The following is a 19,590-nucleotide window of genomic DNA, read 5'->3' on the forward strand; positions in this document are numbered from 1 at the left end:
TCTCTCAGAACGTTGTTGCAAAAGTGGAGACAGCTAGCTGGTGGAAAGGTTAAAAGAAAAGTTTACATTTAATAGTAAACCATCATAAGAAGATCTAGCGACGGGGATTCGAGAAGAGCACTGTTGTGTGGTGACGAAATTTTTGTTAAACCAAGATGAAGGATCATCCTACGTGAGAAAGATGCTAACTATATGCATTAATACATGTCGACAATAAGTGAACAATGGAAGAAAAAGGCATAAAATCGCGTCTCTCATTTTTCCCCAATCCGAACAAAAGAAATTCCGCCGTTTCGCAAAAATAATATATATATGTATGTATATCTAAATTTGCAATTGGGAACTTGGCCAAAAAGCAGGAAGGAAAAAGGGGAAAGAGGTAGAAGAAATCCCATATCTTTCATCTCACTTCTTCCTACCCTCCGTGCCCTTCTTGATCTTCTTCTCCCTTCTATTTTCGATTTCCCGATCGTAAATCTCTCTAGCCGACTCACCAGCCTTGCGCTTCACGGGCTTCGATGACTTGACGCTCACTGTGGGGACATTACCGTTTTTGCTGAACGAGGAGCGTACTTGCTTCTCTGCGTCTTCCCAGGCGGCGGCTCCGTTTGCAATTTCGTACCTGGATCATTTGAAAAGAAAAGCGAGTTAGACATATATGGTTCACACTAACAGGATAGGATACGTTGATTTTGAGACAGAAAAGCGAGAACGCGGCTAGAGGGGGGGGGGGGGGGGGGGATTGTTTTCTTGTTATGGGGAAGATGATAGGAAAGAAACATAGTTGCAACTTACTGGTCGAGTGGTAATGCGTCGATGAGGGCCCGTTGCTTTTCCTTCAGTTCCCTGTTGACCTCTTGTCCACCTTCCCTTAGCTCCTCTTCAAGCCCGACATCCAACGGTCGGAATCGATCATCGATAACCTCATCATCGTGCACTCCAGTGGCATCATTAGGAGAAACGCCAACCTTTGCAACGGGTAATGTCTCAACCACAGCACATTCAACGAGAGTCCTAAAATGGGCAGAGACTTTTCGTGCAATCTTGATAAACATGGCCATCAGCTGTGAAGCGGCTAGTGTAAGTTCCTTCTCGGCATCGTCAAAGGATTTTCGCTGCAAACCAATAGCTAGCAGAATCGACTGTTGTATTCCGGATAGATTCACGCCAAGGCATCCGGAGAAATAGAAGCCTGCGATCGTGGGCACCATGTCGAGGATAACATGGTAATCGAGGAGATTATTTGCGTAGCTATCCAGGCGCTTTAGATCAAAGGGGGAAAACGCTTTGTCCAAGTCTGCTTTTGTTAGAGTGGAGGGTTTGAAGGATGGGTCGGACTTTGAAACAGCGTTGGCAGATTCACTGATGCTGAGTGATAATATGGATGGGAAATCGCGGAATTGGTATGATAATAGGGAAAGGAAACGTTTGTGGAAGTCCCGTGCATAAGCTCCAAGCCAGCTTGTGTCGTTACTCCCTGTTGCTAGAGTGCGGAGCATGACACAAGAATGCTCACCAGTCAGTTCGTTGGGGGTTTGTCGCAGATACACTGGAATAAAGCGGGATCGTTTCCAAAACTTTAGAAGCGGGGGGGTGAGACCATAGCTAACACCGAGATAGTCGAGAGCATCGGGACGCCGTTCATTAAGCCTCGCAAAGAGAGGTGGCATAGAATGTATATCTCGAATACGAATATTATCATCCAGGAGGCTTGAATTTGCCAGTTCTTCGTCTGTTACTCTAACCAATTCGTCGGATGGATAATTATCTTCCTCCGACAGGTTCGCAAACTTGCCTTCGAAGAAATCGGTAAGGAGCTCGAGGGCACGCGAGCCGTATCCCATGCCCAGATAATCTGGATTCGTGGCTATTCGCACAATTCTCGCTCCTGAAAGTCCCGCAAACTCCTCGTCTTGAAACTGCTGACTGACAAGCCAGGGTATTAAGTCTCCCCCAGCGCGTTGTCCACGGCTAAGACCATGCAAAACGCTCTCCTTGCTTATCCGACCTTCCAAAGCCACCTGGATGACACAAAGTGGCTCTGGAACTTTGTTAGGATCAGTTGGCGGTACCAGAACGAATAGCTGATGCGCTGGCGCGTCGCTCATGAGTTGAAGGTCATTTGGCGAATTTTTATAATGGCTCGCGACGTACAGGGCCATCATCTGCTGCAAAAGCTTTTCGGGAAGCGGATGGAACGAGAACAAAACATCACGGTTAACGTGAAGAAGCTCGCACTGAGATGGGTGAGGGCATCCTTGAGTATTCACTTTGGACTTAGGGAGGGTAGCATCAAGGCAGAGGAGTTTATTCAACCACTTTTCTACGAAATCCCCAGGGGCATATCGGATCGGTTCCGAAAGAGTAATTTCCCGCAGTGACCGGCCTCCCGAGAAAAAATTTTCTCCATGTTTTGCAGACTTTCCCGCCGCCCTGTCAACGATGTCGGTATCATCTGCACTCTTAGCACCGCCTCTCGATTGCTCTCGAAGCTGTTGGATTAATTTCAAAGATAGGGATCTGCCTGTGCCTTCATATCCGTTGATGGTGGAGGCCATAAATACCAAATACGGACCCATTAACTTTCGCACCATGGGTAAAGGGATGGCAGCTGCCTCATCAATTACCAAAAGTTCCGCTTGTCCCAGTGCATAAGCATCTTGGGGCTGGATATATTGGATTGTTTGTCTGTGTTGCCGGTGGACATTAACCCGCACGATGGCTTTGTTGAAATCCGGGTTCGTAGATTGCAGGATTGTATAATCGACATGATCCATATATCCCAGTGCATCAAAACCCTTGAAGACAAATTCAAACAAAGTTTTCAAATTCTCCGGGCTAGGAGAGGTAATGAATATATTGCTATAACCATATGCGATGGCCGCGGCAATGGCAACACCAAGTGCAGCAGATTTTCCGCGGCCACGAGCAGCAGTCAGGGCGACAGTGCTCCGCAGAGTCTTTTCTGCTATGGCGTCAACAAATGTGAGAAGAGCTTTCGCCTGGTCTACCGTCTTCGCTAGAGTAACCAACGACCCAATAGGTTGTGTATCTGCCAACTTATCCTTAATCTCCTTTAGTTCCTTTTTTGTCGAGTCAGTGGACTCATTGCCAGGCTCAGCTGGGGGTAACGGCTCAACGTATTTGCCACCAGAAATTGGTAGAACATTAAGCTCATCATCTATTACCAAGCAAGATTTGCAGCTGCCAAGTGAAAGGATAAAGCGCTCATTAAAACGTGCCACCACGTCACCGTGGGCCTCCGTCCGGTATCTGGAATGGACATCCATTGATAGAGTGTACAGCTGTTTTAAGCTCTTCATTCCCTTCAACAGCAGTATGACAAGTCCCCCACCTTCAACGGTTTCAATAGTCTTCGCCAGTAGGTTTGGTGTAAGCGCTTCAAAGTCCTGCAGTACACACATTCCATATGTGTTTCCCAAAATTTTGTCTGTTTCCTTGTAGTACACATAGCGAATTTGCTGAAGGGTTACAAACAACTCGAAAGGGTCCTCAGTGTTTGGATCTCGAATTCCTCTTTTGATTTCTTTCTTGATCTTTGCCTCGCGCTTCTTCCGGTGGCTAGTAAACCCAAGCAGATCCTTCTTGTAAGCCCATAGCACCGACTTATTCTGTTTGACGTCGACGCTTGACATTATATGATGGAGATGGACGATAACATCTTTCGCACGGTCACCAACGACTACGAAGAAGCTTCTTTTCTTCTCTTGTATGCCATTTCGAATCAAGGAGGTGATCCTGGAATCGATTGCTTTCCGTGGCATGGCTTTGAGGGAACGAACGCGAGAACGCGGGTGCCGGGAGACAAGGAGGGCGCTTGGTCAAAGTTCATGAACGCATTGGTGCAATTGCTGGGTTTCTATGATATGAATCTGGTTCCAGGCATTCACATGAGTTTTGGTAGCGGGCCATCAAAAATATAATTTGACGCTCACTCCTCTGCACTTACAAAAAAAAATATTGAGGTAACTTTGCCGGATAAAATTCCTCCTTGTCAAGCTACCCATAAAAGGTAATTTATGCCGGTGTCAGGACATCACATGACTAACCCTAATTCAAGGTTCTTCACAGCATTTCTCTTGGAGTGCACTACATAGCAGTCCACAATGGCTTCCGAAGCTTTGGCACATACCCTGAGACTAGTGTTATGCACATACTATCTATCTAGAGATCCTATTATACATAAAGTTACAAAATCAAATCAATCAATCAAATCAAATCCATTATATCAATGAATCTATCATTCTATTCTTCATATCAATCTGCCCTTCTGTACCGTAGGCCCCTGCTGATGGGCGCTGCTTACTAGTAGTGGCGGCAGTTAGTGAGGAAGACAAGAGTATTCTTGACAGTGCATCTCATCCTGGTCATCTCGTGGTGGTTCTGATGATGATATTTATAGTGATTCTCACAGACATTATGGTGGTTCTTGGAGAGGTTCTTGCGGTAGATGAAGGAAATAGCAATGGCAGCGACAGCAGCGGCAGCGGCAGTGACTTACATACTAGTGGTCAGTAGATTCATCAAATCATACCTTTGCTTGACAATATCCTTTCAATCCCATATTGATACAGAATCAGCGTTTCCACTCAGTTTTTGTATGAGCCTTTTCATCATTTGGTCCTGCTTTTCCATGTGTTCCATCATCATTCTCATCAAGATGTAGATACTAGTATCATTCATTTGATCTGATTCACCTCTAGATTCAGAGATAGACATTTCTTGCCTATATTCATATCCATTTTCTATATCTCAGGTTCTTGTTGAATCATTCTCCCCCACTTCAATCAATCTTTCGTACTCTTTCTCCCACAATCGAGACTCTCTTGACCTCTCATCAGAATCCTTCTGCTGGCCGGTGTTGCATCCCACAAGATATTTAATACCTCGCAGTAGAGGAGCAGAAGATTTTAATTCCGTCCAACGGCGAACGGGTTAAGGCCTGGAGTCCAAGCGATTGCATGAGCCATGTAGGTCCGCGATACACTAGTCCGCAATAGGAAGTCTAGCGGTGTCAACTACCTCCTATTGCGGACGGGCATATTCTGATATTCTCATCATTCGGCCGTAACATCCTGGACTCGTGCCGAATGAAAAACAGCCGAGGCCAACATGAAGGGTGTGTGGTGTTGCATGCGGTGACTTCTGTCTAAGAAAATGATCCATGTATTGCACGGCGAGCCTGCGCCTGTGCACGAATTGGCAGGGGAAGCTAACTTGTGTGCTTCTTCAGCGCTGATATTTTCAGGGGGTAGTCTGATGTGTGGTCCAATTTTCTCAGACAAGATGGATCATCCATTCGTTCCAGAGGCTCCACCCAGATTCCAATCGGGCAATTTTTGTTGCCCTGCCACCCATTCATAGGCAGTATACGACCACCGCAGTCTGAGGGAGCACTATTTTGAGAGTCTTGATATTTCAAAGCTATCTGGAAAACCGACCCGCAAGAATAATGCTTGAGAAGTTCTCTACTCACTGCTGCTAGCATCATCTAAGTGTTATAAATCGCATCCATTCCAACTGTGCATCGTTCCATTATGGAAAAGTTTGTATCAAAACGGACCGCTTGGCGGATTTTCAGCTATGGGGTTATTAAACTTCAAGCTGGTTTAAGTTCGGGTCTCCGCCTAACCATCGCTTGGAACCCATCCTAAAAAGTATCTAGCCCGAGAATTTCGAATTCGCCCTTGAGCCTACATGGATACAGCTGCTGCATCCGTAATAATATTATGGTCTCAAGGGTTTGATTTACCCCAGTCTCCAGTTTTTATCCCCCTACCATGGCCGTGCACCCGCTTCATGTGCTTGGATAACTACAGCGTACGGGAACCAAGTAAAAGAATGGAAAAAAGATTCTAAGGAACCCGGCCAATTTCGCCATTTCATCGAGACAAACCTACCAGCTGCACATCTGCGCGCTCCGCCCACGAGACGAACAAAGGAATGGACGTCATCTTGAGCGAGACGGTCAGATATACAGCATCAACGTACGGCTCCTGGTTACTAAAGAGAAGAAAAGTGCGCAAAGTTCTAACATCGCGGTAGTGTATTTGCCCTAAGCGTCTCATTCTTGAAGCTCTCTGCGGACCTCTTCTTGGGTTTTGGTACGTGCTCTCCCTTGTTCCATTTCGATCACTGTTGGATCTCCAATTGCAATTGGTAAATGCTGAAGATTAAAGGATGACCATAACCAGATCGTCCTGCGCATACTATTATAATAGCTTTCGGATTATCCGGCCTCTTCCTCATAATATTCGGTCTTTGTACCACTTCTTCCTCTCTAGATCTCGATGTTGACGAGCACGATGATTCGATACAGCTTTCAGACTCCCTCCTGTATTCCCCATCGGATATCTCCCATAAAGCTCTAGAAAAGCTGCGCAAACTCACATGCGCACAAACACGGAGAGTATCGCTTATAATTCGTTTGGCGATATGTGCGTTGGCTTTACGCATCGAAGTGTTACGTCGCACCCTACAGAATTCAGAATGCATGAGATCGGCCTCTTTTGTAAGCTACGATGCCGATTTCATTGCTCAACCCCCTTCCCCCCCCCCCCCCCCACACACACATATCCCGTGTTAATAATAGTGTCTTCACTGGTTGTAGGCCTGCATTCCTCTTTTGCTTTCGATACACGTTTATTATATCAACAGACGAGCCAATATTATTAATAACGCCCAAGGCTCCGATTACACTGCAAAACGGTCGTTGGCATCTATATTTCCGGTTCTATTATTAATCCCTTCAGCCTTCCTCACTTCCTCCCTCAGCAATGGCTGGAAATCCACCTACATCTGTCCTTTGACCGGGGCCACTGCGCTGTTCACGACATCATTGCAAATTCTCGGTTTAGCATTGGACACTTTTACTCTTATTGCGTTTGGAGAACTAGGCCGTCAGTGCACTCGTCGTAGTGATGGACGGAGGGTACAAACTGCTGTCCTCTGGGGCTTCGTGCTGATTGTAAGCATACACTGCTGGGGATTGTATTGTACGTGCACAAAATGCCGTAATCTAACTTTTTGTTCGATGGATTAGGGTGTATCAGCAGTATGGCTGCTTGTTGCATTTCTGATATATTTTTTCCTGCCTCAACACAGGCATGAGTTGCTCTCGTTCTCGTCCCTTTACCTTGGCAGTGTTATAAAACTGTCTCTCATTTTTGCCTGTGCCTTTGTTTCGGCTTCTTGTCTTGTGAGTTCGTTTTCAAAAACATTCTATGTGTAACGAGCATCCTTGCTAACTTAGGGCCCAAGGTAACTCACATTGGAATTTCGGGAATATCTTTCCTTTTCTCATTCATATTTATTTTCACTACACAGATATCCGATCTGTGGAGTTCTCGGCGAGCCTTCCCTAGTATTCCAGTATTTGCTGCCGGATTTTCTATCATTTTATTGCATGTTTCGGGGTATTGGTACTTGCGTTCCAGTACAGCCACAGACCATGATAGAAAAAACCGTTCGCTTCCTCGAGTGTGGATACGATTGGTATTTTTAGCTTTTCTCGGTTTATCGTTCGGACTACTCATATCAGGGAAGAAAGAAACTGCACACCATCCGATTGACATTCTTATGTCTCGTGCTAAAACAAATTTTGACCAGTGGGCAGCCAAAGCAAAATCGAGCCAAAATCTTCAGGATGCTGTAGCTGAATATCAGCGACGATACAAGCACCCCCCACCGCCGTACGCTACTTGGCCTTGTCTTCTATTATGATATCTTGAATTCTCTACTAACTTGAATCATAGGGGTTTTGATCTATGGTATAAGTATGCCACTGAAAGGTCTTCCGTAGTGATTGATGATTACGACCAAATCTACGAAGACCTTCTCCCTTTCCGCGCATTAAGCCCCCGAACTCTACGTGAGTTAACTTATGCCTTGGCAGCCGATCATTCAAATGATGTGGCTACCGTGAGCATTCGTGGCGGAACTACGCAAATACAAGAAGATATTCTACCCACACACAGATGGATGATCGAAGGGGTGGCGAAAATGATTGGGGCAGTCTCTCAACACCTGCCTGACATGGACATAGCTTTCAATTTGAATGACGAATGTCGAGTCGCTGTTCCCTGGGGAGATATCACTGCTCTCCACAATTCTGCAAAAAGTCACATCCACCGAAGTACTGGTAATTTTACTGGTTCCTGGTCCGAGAATCGTGCCTCAACTTGGGAACCCAGCGAATCGGCAAAGGGGGCTCATGGTCTTTTTACAGACACCTCTTTCCAGCAGGTATACGATCTCGTTGGACGCTCTGTCTGCCCTCCTTCATCGAAAGCGGGGACGTCGTTCGTGTGGGACAGGCGAAAAATTTGCTTGGACTGCGCCAGCCCACATTCCCTTGAGCAGTTCTTAAGTAGCTGGACTCTAGCGTCTGATATTTGCCACCAGCCCGACCTGGCCTCCCTGAGCGGTTTTTATCTATCCCCATCTGCTTTTAAAGTGTCCCGACCACTCTTACCAGTGTTCAGCCAGAGTAAAATATCCGGATTTAACGACATACTCTACCCAAGCTCGTGGAATTATGTAGACAAAGTCATATATGAACCCACAGAGGAACACCCAGATGTGCGTTACTCTGAAAAGCAACCCACTCTTTTCTGGCGCGGTACCACATCTGAAGGATACAGCTCTGCTGGCCAATGGAAAGGCATGGCACGCCAACGCATGGTCCACCTTGCCAACAACCACACCTCAAACACAGTCTCAATTCTCCTCCCTTCCTCCTCCTCCTCTTCCTCCAAAAGGCACCCAACCTTCTACAAATATACCAACATCCTCGCGTCCAAGATTCCCGCAACCCTTGATCTACCAACTTCCATCTTCTTCGCAGGCCAAATAACCCGGTGCAGCTTACCGGACTGCAATTTCCAAATGGCAGAATTCGGCCTGGGTCCTTCAACTGACTTCCAAGAACATTGGAAATATCGGTTTCTAATGGATGCCGACGGGGCCGGGTTCAGTGGTCGTTTCCTCCCCTTCTTGCAAAGTAGGGCCCTCCCATTTCGCACGGGACTGTTTCGCCAATGGCTAGATAGCCGGCTTACAGTGTGGTACCATTTTGTGCCTATCGATATTAGGCTGCATGGGCTGTGGAGCACCCTGGCGTACTTCTCTGGAGCAAGGCAGGTTGGGGATTCCGCCACTCCTTGGCCGAGTCCAAATACGAATAGGGACAATAGGAAAAATGGTGATGGCCAAAGCAATAAACATGGAGACGCGAAACAAAAGCCACCCAGGAGGATGATGATGATGGGGAAGAAGAAGAGGGAAAATAAAAATGAAATACCCAATAGTAGCGATACTATAGCAGCCAGCAACAGCAACACTAACCAGAAGATCCTGATGGAACCGCATACACGAGAAGGAGAGTTTATAGCCGAAGAGGGTCGGAAGTGGGCTGAGAAGGCGCTTCGAAAGGAAGATATGGAGATTTACATGTTTCGGTTGCTCCTGGAGTGGGCTCGCTTGACAGATGACAAGAGGGACCAGTTGGGATTTCAGGTAGGATGATGATGACGACGACGATGATGATGATGCTGCTGCTGCTGCTGCTGCTGCTGATGATGATGATGGTGATGACGTTCAAGCAGCTGGCATTTATATATAGACTTCTTTTTTCTTTTGTATGCTAACCCATCCTTACTATTTTTGTTGGGGGCATGGGGAGGCAGTGGATTGCGCCAAACCAACTTTATCGCCGGCGCGAGAAGGTAGGACTTCTGCCTTAAGGGAGTGTGTGCATATGGCGCGTGGTCTGGGATAGATTGAAGTTGTTTATGTATGTACTGTACATATCTCTGAAGCATACAAGCAAGATATTTTCAAGATATTTAATAGATAGATCCAATATGGAAATTTTCACATTGCAAATACACAAAATAGGGATTTGAGTTTCTGTAATATATGAAGACATACCAATCATAGTGTATATAGTTGAATGAGAGCGGGAGGTAGTTGATAGCGAGGATCAAAAGAGGAAGTACAGTTATTAAAATGGATTATCTTGAGAGTTACAAATTAGAATACTTAAGAACAGGAGAGAAAAAATGGGGGCGACAGGGTTTCTATGCAGCTTGCATGTCAAAAATTGTATCCATAGCTTGTTTTGTACTATATGTAAGCCATCTGGATAGTCAACAAAAATAGAAAGGAACCGCAAGATAAAAGGACCGCTTTGTGTATCACTATCCTTGCTTGATATTCTGTTTCAGATTGCCCCTATAAACATTGGAGGGGATATACAAATCGTGGTACCCAAGCAAATAAAGAGCTGTAATCCTTTCATTTCTATTTCACTCTAAGAAACATTTACTCAAACAGGTAGGAGAAAAAAGGAATATAATTAATATAACAAAAAGCATTATCAACACATTAATAACCGTCCCTGAAACAAAACAGGTCAAAGCAGTTCCCTGGCCTTCGTCCAGGACAGGAGGAACAACAGAAAAGGAGAAAAAAGATCACAGAATAAAAATCAAACGGAGCCATTACCAGAAAAATGGGGAGGAAGTACATAGCTCGGTTTGTTTACCAATCAATGATGTGTTCCAGCAATGTGTTTTTTGATGTGCTGTCGTCGCTTCAGCGGGACATCTTGATCATTTGTGGGATACCCGATTGGCTCTGTGGGATACCCGATTGGCTCTGTGGGATACCCGACTGGCGCTGTGGGATACTCAGATGGCTCAATCGGGTTTTCAGTAGGCTCCGTCTCATACTCGGCTGATTCTGTTGGAATGGGAATTATCGCTTCATTGTAGCCTGTTGGGGTCACCACAACCGCGATTGTCGTTTTAGTCGTATAGGTTATGCAGCTCTCCGTTGGTGGTGGTGTGCAGGATGCGATGTCGGTTGGCTCCACAGAGGCGCTTCCGGTAGGATACTCGTTAGTCGCGGAGGCAGAGGGCGAAGAATCAGTGTTAGTAGCACCAGTGTCAGCGGGCTGCGTGGAGGTAGTGGTAGTGGTGGAGGTAGTGGTAGTGGTAGTGGTAGGCTCGGTTGAATCCGTCTGCGATGCTGTGGTTGAAGTGGTAGTAGTCGTTGAATCGCCTGGGTAGTCGACAACCTCGTCCTGGAAAACTTTCATGTAGTTGATGGACCAGTAGGCTTCGCTGAACGCGGAAGGGTTGTTCTGGACGTAGGCTTCGCAGGAGTCAGCTTTCGCAGCGCATTCGGCATCTTGGCTCCAGGTATTTTTGGCCCAGTCACCACAAAAGGCGGTATTGATGATCTGCAGACAGGAAATAGCATTTGGTTAGTTCGGGGCTAAAAAAAGGATTCTGAAAGGACAGATGGCTGTTTAGAAACACGTACAATACGCTGTTCTTGGAAGAATTTGTCAAATTCGCATCCCGTGAAATGCGCGATTGGCCTAGCCCAGGAGGACGGATCCGGGTGTTCACTATTGATATCCGAGGGAATTCGGTAGCGGGGGAAGAACCAGACGCTGATGGAATCGGTAGTCCACTCAGCCGCATATATACCTCCTCCAATACTGTTGAACGAATTTCCGTAACTCATGGAGCTAGGGGCCCTGAATAAACATCCTTGGTTGCCCGGCTGAGTTGGAGAGTTGATATCACAGTCTTTGGTGACGAGTTCTCCGCTATAATTGGAATTGTCCTCTACTTTGCATCCTGCCGTGGTGTGCAATGCAACCACATTCTTTGTTTGTGAATTAACGCCTTCGATTATATCTAATTCGCCATCTTCCGGCCATGTAGCCCCGGTTGACCACCTGTTAGGGTGTTTAGATATGGAGGGCTAGAATTTTGCGAGGCCGATGGGTATCGACAAGATGGAAAGGGCTAGGACTTACAGCGCAGGCCAGGTTCCACAGATCCCACCAGGCATGTGGGAGATATCGACCACAATCAGACCATGTTTATAAGTTTTCTTGGTCTCCAGACGGACGCTCTCACGGCCAAGTCCCTTTGCAACATTCTTAGAGTCAACCCCCAGATAGACGAAGTCGTTTTCGTTTGAAGCAAGCCCATTGTTCACTGCGTTAGATTTGTCGAGGTAAGTAACATAGCCGTTACTTGGGTCAGGCCCCTGTGAGGCAGTTAGTTGAGAACACCAAGCGTCGGGCTACAAGAAGGGAGGAGAGAGATTTACGTTGAAGAAATTAAAGTTGTCGAAGAAGTTCGAGGGTTGATAATCGTCTTTGAGTACGTAGGTGCCAGCACTCAGCTTGGCCAAAGTAGCCAGCAAAGTGAGCTTGGTGGTCCTCATATTGTTGTGTTGCGGTTGGAACAAATGATGTTAACACTGGTATTCACATGGAAAGGAAAGGTCCATATGCCGTTGACAGAGTGAAGAGACGCAACCTCCTCAAAGGAAAAGAGCGGATATCCCAATTAGGATTGGTGAAAGAATGGAATAGTTGCAATGCCTGCAACTGTGTCTACCCAGAAGGAGTGTGTATATTTGACTGAAAGAAAAAAACTAGCAATGAAAGAAAAACCGCAATGAAGGGAAGGGTCAAGCATTCCACCATGACAAATTTCCGGGGCCATCTTCGGTTATAAGAGCAGCTTGGCCCTGACAACAAACAGCCAACGTTCCTGAATTAGTTCATGAAGCGGCGCCAGTGGAAAGCATGTAGGGGTAAGTTTCCAGCGGTTGGGTGAGTTATTCCAACTACCGCAGAGTAGCGTAAGACATCGAAAGCCATGTCAAGAGCCACAGCCCTTCAGCTCTTGGGAGCGAAGGCAAAAGGGTAACTTAAAGAGATCCGTATCGTTCTCTGTACGAACCCACTGAGGGCTGGGCAACTCACCCAGGCGGGGCCTCAATCTAAAATTCTTCCAGCAATCGGAGTAGTGGATCATACCATGTTGAAATAAGCTGAAACAGAATCAAAAGGAATTCGCGCAACTGGATATCGAATGAAACAAAGATCAGATCACAAAACTGCACAGCCATGTTCTCCGTGGAACAAGTTGCTGCTTACTTCAACCCAACTGCCCACTTCTCTCTCGAAGTCATGAAGAAAGAATTCAAGCGCCGGTGGAAATGCAGACGTGCTTGGCGGGTTAGGCATGGGAAGATGATTCAGGAACGGGGCCAATCAGTGGAGGATGGCCCCTGGCAGACGACGCCATTCCTCTCGCCCCTCCTCTCGCTCCAGGCGCCCAGGCTAGCGGGGATCCTGGAACGCCAGCTGTCACGGAGATGCAGGAGCCTGAAGAAATAATACCGTCACGACCAGGATCAATTCGCCGAATATATTACTCTATACGCAGTGGGTTTTCCGCTACGAGTGGCATCGAGAGGACGAATTAAAGTTGAGGCTCCCATCTGTAGGGTTGGCCGTTGTCACGTGGCCTGACACCTGGATGCCGGAGATTTGCTCCGAGGCTTGGACAGAAGGTCTAGAACTGGGGCCGAGGGACAAGCAAATCCACGCCAAAACTCCAGCATCATACTATTTGATTACTCGACACGCAATAGCGCCTCCTTCCATAATTTTCAGAGAATTCCAAGCAATCGACTTTCACCAGGCAAAATCGTTCCTCAGCGGGGTTCCCTCTTAGAAATCTACGGGGGGGGGGGGGGGGGGGGAAGGTGACATCCGGTTCAGTGAGTCTCCAGCCCTAAGCCCCTGCTTCGGCATCCAACGGGAACAAAGAGCACTCACTACCACCAGATACGCTCAGTAGAATAATCACAATAATTCATTGGCAACTTTGCGAGTCAAGAAGCAAGCAAAACTCACACCAACAGCTCTGCGGCGTAACCGTCGCCCAAAAACCCCTAGTTTCCCGCCTCATCGAAAAGTTTATGGCTAAAAACCATAAGAAAATTCTTGAAGCGAAAGCGCCACCGAACCTTTGGCGATATGGCTTGAGGCGCAATGGTTCAATAGCACTTCAAGCTTGTTCCTCGTGTGATGTATGGATATAACTGGCTCGTTGACATTTGGGACTATAACCCCCTGATTGGATGCTGTGCAGAGATCAATCCACTTCGACAACCTCTCCCCCATGTGCGAGAATCTGCAGGTCCGGATTCCTGGCCATCAAGAGACCAATGCAGACTGTTTATTTTACTTTTTTTTTTTTTTTTCAAATAATGAAAATAATGTAGCATTATCTATTTCAGTCATCAAAATAATGGCTCCAACTAAGAAAAGTGCGATGCAAGCCACCACGCACATAGCATGAATACATGGAGAGCCAGATATATGCAGCGCCACACAACAACGACATTCATGTATATGTATGTAGTTGAGCCAGAAGTCATTTCATACAAAGGGTAGGGGAGTTCTTCTAGTAAATAGTGGTAACTCGTAATGGGACCATGACTCACCAAACAATAGTCACGAAAAAGGGATAGGATGGAGAAACAGATCTGTGAGATTTTGAGAAAGAAAAAAAAAAATTGCGGAATTGTTGGTTTGTGGAAATGGGTCGGAATTAACACGGAGGAGTGGCTGAACTCAAAGGACAAACAAGGTAGGTCACGACTGACAAACAGGATGGACAACAGGCAAGGAGAAACTGTTCCTCTCATTTTGGTGCTCTGCAGATCAAACAAGCCAAATCCAACCCATCAGCATGATGACTGGGTGCGGATTGACCACGGATGCCCCGTTTCTCTGCCTCTTTCACCAGACACGTTCGGTGATAGAGATGTCGGCAACCAAACACTACCAAGGGTCCAGTATCCTGCCCAGGATCCTCCTGTAATCGATCTGCATGTTGTCCATTACCATCAAACTGCGTCGTCTGGTTGGTATTTTGTCTCGGAGTGTGTGCATTCGCATGGCCTCGCGGCATTGGTTCCTTACCCTTTCCGTATGAATGTAGATTCGTCCTTCCGACAACGTCAAGCCTCCTTGCCTGTCCGCGCTTCGCGTCATCCTCTTGTTTCTTTTGCCATGCTTCCCACAGCCAAGGACCTGATCCGGGACCCCAGACTCGTCGTCGACAAACTTCGCAGACCTGCCCTCGCGGTCTCCACCCTCGTTGACGAAGTTTAGTAATTTCGTCTACATGCACAAAAAGGTCCTTGTCTAGCATTGCATTAGCGAGGGAGAGTAGAGATTCCTCATAAGTGTATGCAGAAAATATTGATGCAATCACAGATCGAAGCTCTGAAAGAGATGGTGAAGCAGCAGCTACTCGCGTGAGAAACGCTCGCAAAATGCGCAAAAATGACATGTCGGACTTTCCACTGGGTCTGTCACCGGATTTTGTGGTGCTTGTCAACAGAGCAGTGAACACCTGTTGAACAAGTACCCGGAAGAATGAGGAAATCTCGCCAGGTCTAGTGTCATAGGCCTTAAGATTCGGGGTATCTCGTGCGATGTCGGACGAACTTTCCCTCAGCAAAGGAGACATATTACGAGCTATGCGGACTACCATTTCAATAAGATCGAGCCAAAGATTCTCCTCGAACGATAGCTCTAGCTTGAGAGTTGCCGCACCCGTTTTATTCGATTTGCCGCCACCCTGAGATTGTCTAGACGCATTCGACTGCTGTTGACAGAGCCATATTCCAACACGAGTATATTTATCCAAGGACTGGACAAGATCAACGACCGCTTCTGCCATGCTTGCTGAATCAGGGCTTTCATTTGCGTTCTGCAATAACCCTGACAGGCCAGCCTCGAGGGTTCCAAGGTGTTTGATCAGCCGGTCCATTGCAGCACGTATTTCCCCTTGACGCGCCAGAAGGATTATTGCTGCATCGATAACCCCGCTACTTTCCATCGAAGGAAGTACGGCATCAAGTTTGAGATCTCCAACCTTCAGGATATCCACAAAAGCCTTGACATGAGAAGGGTTGTATTGACACATTAACTGAACATAGCACTCAACAAGTTGAGCTCCAAATTTTGTCGAAAGCTCAGCCTCACCCGGCCTTTTCCATTCCGGCTCGAATAAAGTATTGAGGTATAAATATTGTCTTGAAGAATCATTCTCTAGAACGTGAAGAAACTCTGTATGCAAATCGGAGGCGGTGGCTTGGACGGTGTGAGCAGTTCTCTCCACGTCAATATCCGCGATTTGTGCGGCGTGATCTTTAACCAGAGCATGCACATCATGGCGTTGCTTTTTGCTCAGTTTCGAGCTTGGGCGAAGGCAATCACGGATGCAGTCGAAAATTGACCGCTGATCTTCTGGATCTTCAAGATAAGTCAACAAAAGATCGGGAAATTGTTTCTCTGTTTTATAAATAGATTTCAAGACTCGATAAAACTTCGCTTGTTTTAGCAAGGGAATTAAAGCCTGGATATCGGGCGGGCGATATATTGACAAAAGGTATTCTACGCTGAGCTGGCAGTCGCCTATCATTTCCGGATTAGGATAGCGACATAATCTCATTAGTATTTGTTGCAGCGTTGATCCCGATAGGAGGATATATTGAGGGTATTTGGGCAGATTCCGGGCAATAAACATATCAAGATAGACGGTGTTCTCTGGGCCAAAATTGGAAGATTCCATAATTTCAAGTAAAATACTGATTAAGTATTGGCGGTTAATAGATAGGCCATGGGTAGGAGAATCGCTAGAAGATGGCATTATTGCTCCATTGCTGGCTTGACCAGTGGCGTCGTTTAAGAAACTGTCCTCAAAGGCTTCGTTAAGCATACTCATGAAACTAGGCGTATCGAATTCAAGGATCGTTCGAAGGTCAAGAAAGGAGTCTTGAGAAGCAGCCTTTTTTGAACTTGAAGTCACTGAAATTCCCGAGAAAAGGAAATCGTAAATGGCAGCTTTCGCCTTCGAAGCTTCAAGATCAGGTAAATCTTCTCCAGTGGGGTATATTCTGCCAGTCAACACATACGACAGGTAAGGGAACATCTTCATCGCATTAAAAAGATCCTTTGCTTTGACATCTGCATTTCCATTAACATTAGGAGCCGTATGTTGGTGAATCAAATGGATGAGCTCAACAAGTGGCCCAACATAATCGCCTAACGCACGCGTCCACACATATATGAACGCATCGTATAAATTATGTTGCTTGCACAACGACGTAACTTGATCAATATCAATCGTTGATGTGTCAAGTAGACAAATGATTTCTTCCAGTCGAGTAGCGGTATGGTTCGTTATGTAGTGGGTGATCAATGATTTAACTGCGGTAGGAGGCAAGGTTCGAATACTGCCCTGTACGATGTATGGTTCGAGGGTGTCCAAAATTATACCTTCGGAACCACATTCCTCGTACCAACTATAAACTTCGTTAAATAAAAATTCGTAATCTTGCAGGGCGTCGCAAGCTGCAATGCAGGAATCAGCAAGCTCCTCAAGCTGGCTTGGATTGAGGCGCTCATCAGGCGCTTCTTGATTTCTTCCAAATGCGTATCTGATGGACGCGGAGATCATTTCCAACAACTTCTCTTGTACTAATTGATGGCGCAAATCATCCTCCTCTGGGAGGCCGACGGTGAGTTTTTCAGTATTACCTATATAGTAAGAGGTTGCAAGTCGAATAGCACCAATGAAGTCGCCACCTTCCATAAGAGATAGTAACCTGTCAGCCCAATTTGACAGGCTACCGACTGATATATCATTGACGCCTAGTAGAAATAGTCGTCCCTTATATGCTCTAAAGCTCATGTAAAAAGCATCTGCAATTACTCCATGCATCGATTCATCTTCCTCATCCAGTTGCTCAACGAGAGAATGGAGTTGCTTCGAAAATATATCCACGTGATAGATGTGCTTGTGTATGAGGTCAAAGGAATCAGTCATTCGCAAGGTGTTGTCCTCCAGGATTAGCAGCTGCTGAGTTATTGTCATCACTGCAAGGACGGAACGGCTTATCCACTGTACAGCAACAATCCCTTCTTCCGCTCTCCATCTACTTCGCGGTTTAAATTCGAAGCTGGGGGGTCTATCCTTGTTCGCAGGTTCAGGAGACTTTACTTCCGAAACCTCCAATACTGTAAGCACATTCGACCAACAATAAACCAATTTAGTCTTCGACGCTTCAGAATTTTTCCCTTTCAGTTTTATGGCCGGAAACCAAGCAAGCGCGGCCGTCAGAGTACTGTGGGCAGCAACTTCCTTTGGTCGAGGGGCTTTATACTGAGTTCGAGCAACGGGTGTCGTTGATACAATCACGAGAAGATACGGGGTGAGGAGTGCAACCAAACCTATCGGGTCCGTTGCTTGTGGGACATTGCCTAGAGGCAGAGGAGAAAAGGCCAGGACGGAGCTTGGTTTTCGAAGTCGGCTACCAACCAGTACCGCATCGGGATAACGTCCCAAAATCCGTGTAGTGCGCACAACTCGGCCAACTGCTCCCATACCTCTATTCGCAAGATGTGAAAATGCCATACCGTGGTCATCAGCGGAGACTAACGCAGTGTGTCTTGTGCCCAGGAAACCCATGTGGATAACCGCTACACCTGATATATGACCGTTAGTCCGCTTGTTCTCCAACTGGCCGGCTGATATTGGTGGGATGTGCAGAAATGGGCGCGCGGGTTTCGAAATTTCCCAGGTAAAGATATGGCCACTGCCATGGCCAGCCGCAATTGTAGTGTGATCAGCGGAAATTGCAAGGGAGGTGATAGGACCAGATTCAACAGCTATATTTGATGTCAGTTTCATTGATTTTTTTAAGACGTTAGACGCTGAAGGAAAATACCCTTTGTTCCCGGTCCAATGATAGCATTTAGATTTTGCTGGTAGTCAAACACCATTATAATACCCTTGGCCGTCCCGATGACAATGGCGGTAGAGATCGAGATACACGCAGGTTGGCCGAAGTTCCGCTTGCCCACTTCCGAAAATGCTTGACCAGTGATTTTCCTGAGCTTCGTCCATCGAACTACTTCCCATGGCGCCGCAGGGCTTTCTAGTAAATCTGGGGTGCTGGAAATGACGTGACTAATTGAGGAGTTTCGCGAATGAGGTCCTATTAATGACGGGGACCGTGGTCGTAAGGCGACTGGGAGCGAAATCGAAAGACGAGACTGAAATCTCCGATCGAACGGACGATGATGGCTGGGGCTCAGGTTAGACGGTGAACCACGGAGGCCAAAAGCACTACTTCTCGATGACAAATTTGAATCCTATGGAGGTTAATAGACGGCATGGAGACAGAAGTGCCTCGAGAAGGTCGAGAGCAGCTTACTTGAACCGACGGAGTGTCATCCGGTATTGATCCGAAATCATCCCCGCTCCCAATACCCTTGTTGACCTCACGATTATGTACCGATGGCACCTCGTCGGATTCGCTGCGAAGAGCAGAATCCGACTCCCTCATAGCAGGATCCCGACTGCTGGTCGCCGATAAAGGCTCGTCTGGGAAAGCATCCCGCCCAGGCTCTATTTCATGTTGTTCCCGCTTACCCTCATTATTGGCTTCCCACCCCGGTGTTACAGGGAACTGCTCATGGTCGTTATTCTCCAACTGCGGTTCATCCTCTCGAGCCCCATCCTCACTCCCCTCGGTCATGGAGCTCATGGGTCGGGTTGTGGAAGCACCATCGCATTCCACTTTTTTCAGTCCAGGAATCGTAACAGAGCTTCAAAAGGGAAATAGAATCGTTACAGATTTTCGCCGTTTAATGAGGAGCTTCCGGAA

At 46.8% G+C, this 19,590-nt stretch overlaps 5 protein-coding genes across 5 annotated transcripts; 2 read left to right on the forward strand and 3 right to left on the reverse strand.

Moving 5' to 3' along the window:
• Window positions 1–405: 405 nt before the first annotated feature.
• Window positions 406–3,785, reverse strand: HCBG_00703 (killer toxin resistant protein; the record flags this gene model as incomplete). Its single annotated transcript, XM_045427753.1, has 2 exons — window positions 406–622; window positions 796–3,785. 2 exons carry the CDS (start codon window positions 3,783–3,785, stop codon window positions 406–408), a joined length of 3,207 nt encoding a protein of 1,068 aa, XP_045291728.1.
• A 2,179-nt stretch (window positions 3,786–5,964) lies between these two features.
• Window positions 5,965–10,033, forward strand: HCBG_00704 (uncharacterized protein; the record flags this gene model as incomplete). Its single annotated transcript, XM_045427754.1, has 6 exons — window positions 5,965–6,008; window positions 6,067–6,125; window positions 6,216–6,532; window positions 6,632–6,988; window positions 7,348–7,712; window positions 7,776–10,033. The coding sequence occupies 6 exons, from the start codon at window positions 5,965–5,967 to the stop codon at window positions 9,544–9,546; spliced, it is 2,913 nt and encodes a 970-aa protein (XP_045291729.1).
• A 537-nt stretch (window positions 10,034–10,570) lies between these two features.
• On the reverse strand, window positions 10,571–12,270 carry HCBG_00705 (uncharacterized protein; the record flags this gene model as incomplete). The annotated part of the gene is made up of 4 exons (XM_045427755.1): window positions 10,571–11,266; window positions 11,350–11,773; window positions 11,855–12,090; window positions 12,154–12,270. 4 exons carry the CDS (start codon window positions 12,268–12,270, stop codon window positions 10,571–10,573), a joined length of 1,473 nt encoding a protein of 490 aa, XP_045291730.1.
• Window positions 12,271–12,961: 691 nt separating this feature from the next.
• On the forward strand, window positions 12,962–13,574 carry HCBG_00706 (uncharacterized protein; the record flags this gene model as incomplete). The annotated part of the gene is made up of 2 exons (XM_045427756.1): window positions 12,962–13,203; window positions 13,250–13,574. The coding sequence occupies 2 exons, from the start codon at window positions 12,962–12,964 to the stop codon at window positions 13,572–13,574; spliced, it is 567 nt and encodes a 188-aa protein (XP_045291731.1).
• Window positions 13,575–14,549: 975 nt separating this feature from the next.
• On the reverse strand, window positions 14,550–19,470 carry HCBG_00707 (CORVET complex membrane-binding subunit VPS8; the record flags this gene model as incomplete). Its single annotated transcript, XM_045427757.1, has 3 exons — window positions 14,550–18,589; window positions 18,649–19,075; window positions 19,138–19,470. The coding sequence occupies 3 exons, from the start codon at window positions 19,468–19,470 to the stop codon at window positions 14,550–14,552; spliced, it is 4,800 nt and encodes a 1,599-aa protein (XP_045291732.1).
• Between the last annotated feature and the right edge of the window lie 120 nt (window positions 19,471–19,590).

Source organism: Histoplasma capsulatum (genome assembly GCF_000150115.1).
Source record: "Histoplasma capsulatum G186AR genomic scaffold supercont2.1, whole genome shotgun sequence".
NCBI classification, from domain to species: Eukaryota; Fungi; Ascomycota; class Eurotiomycetes; order Onygenales; family Ajellomycetaceae; genus Histoplasma; species Histoplasma capsulatum.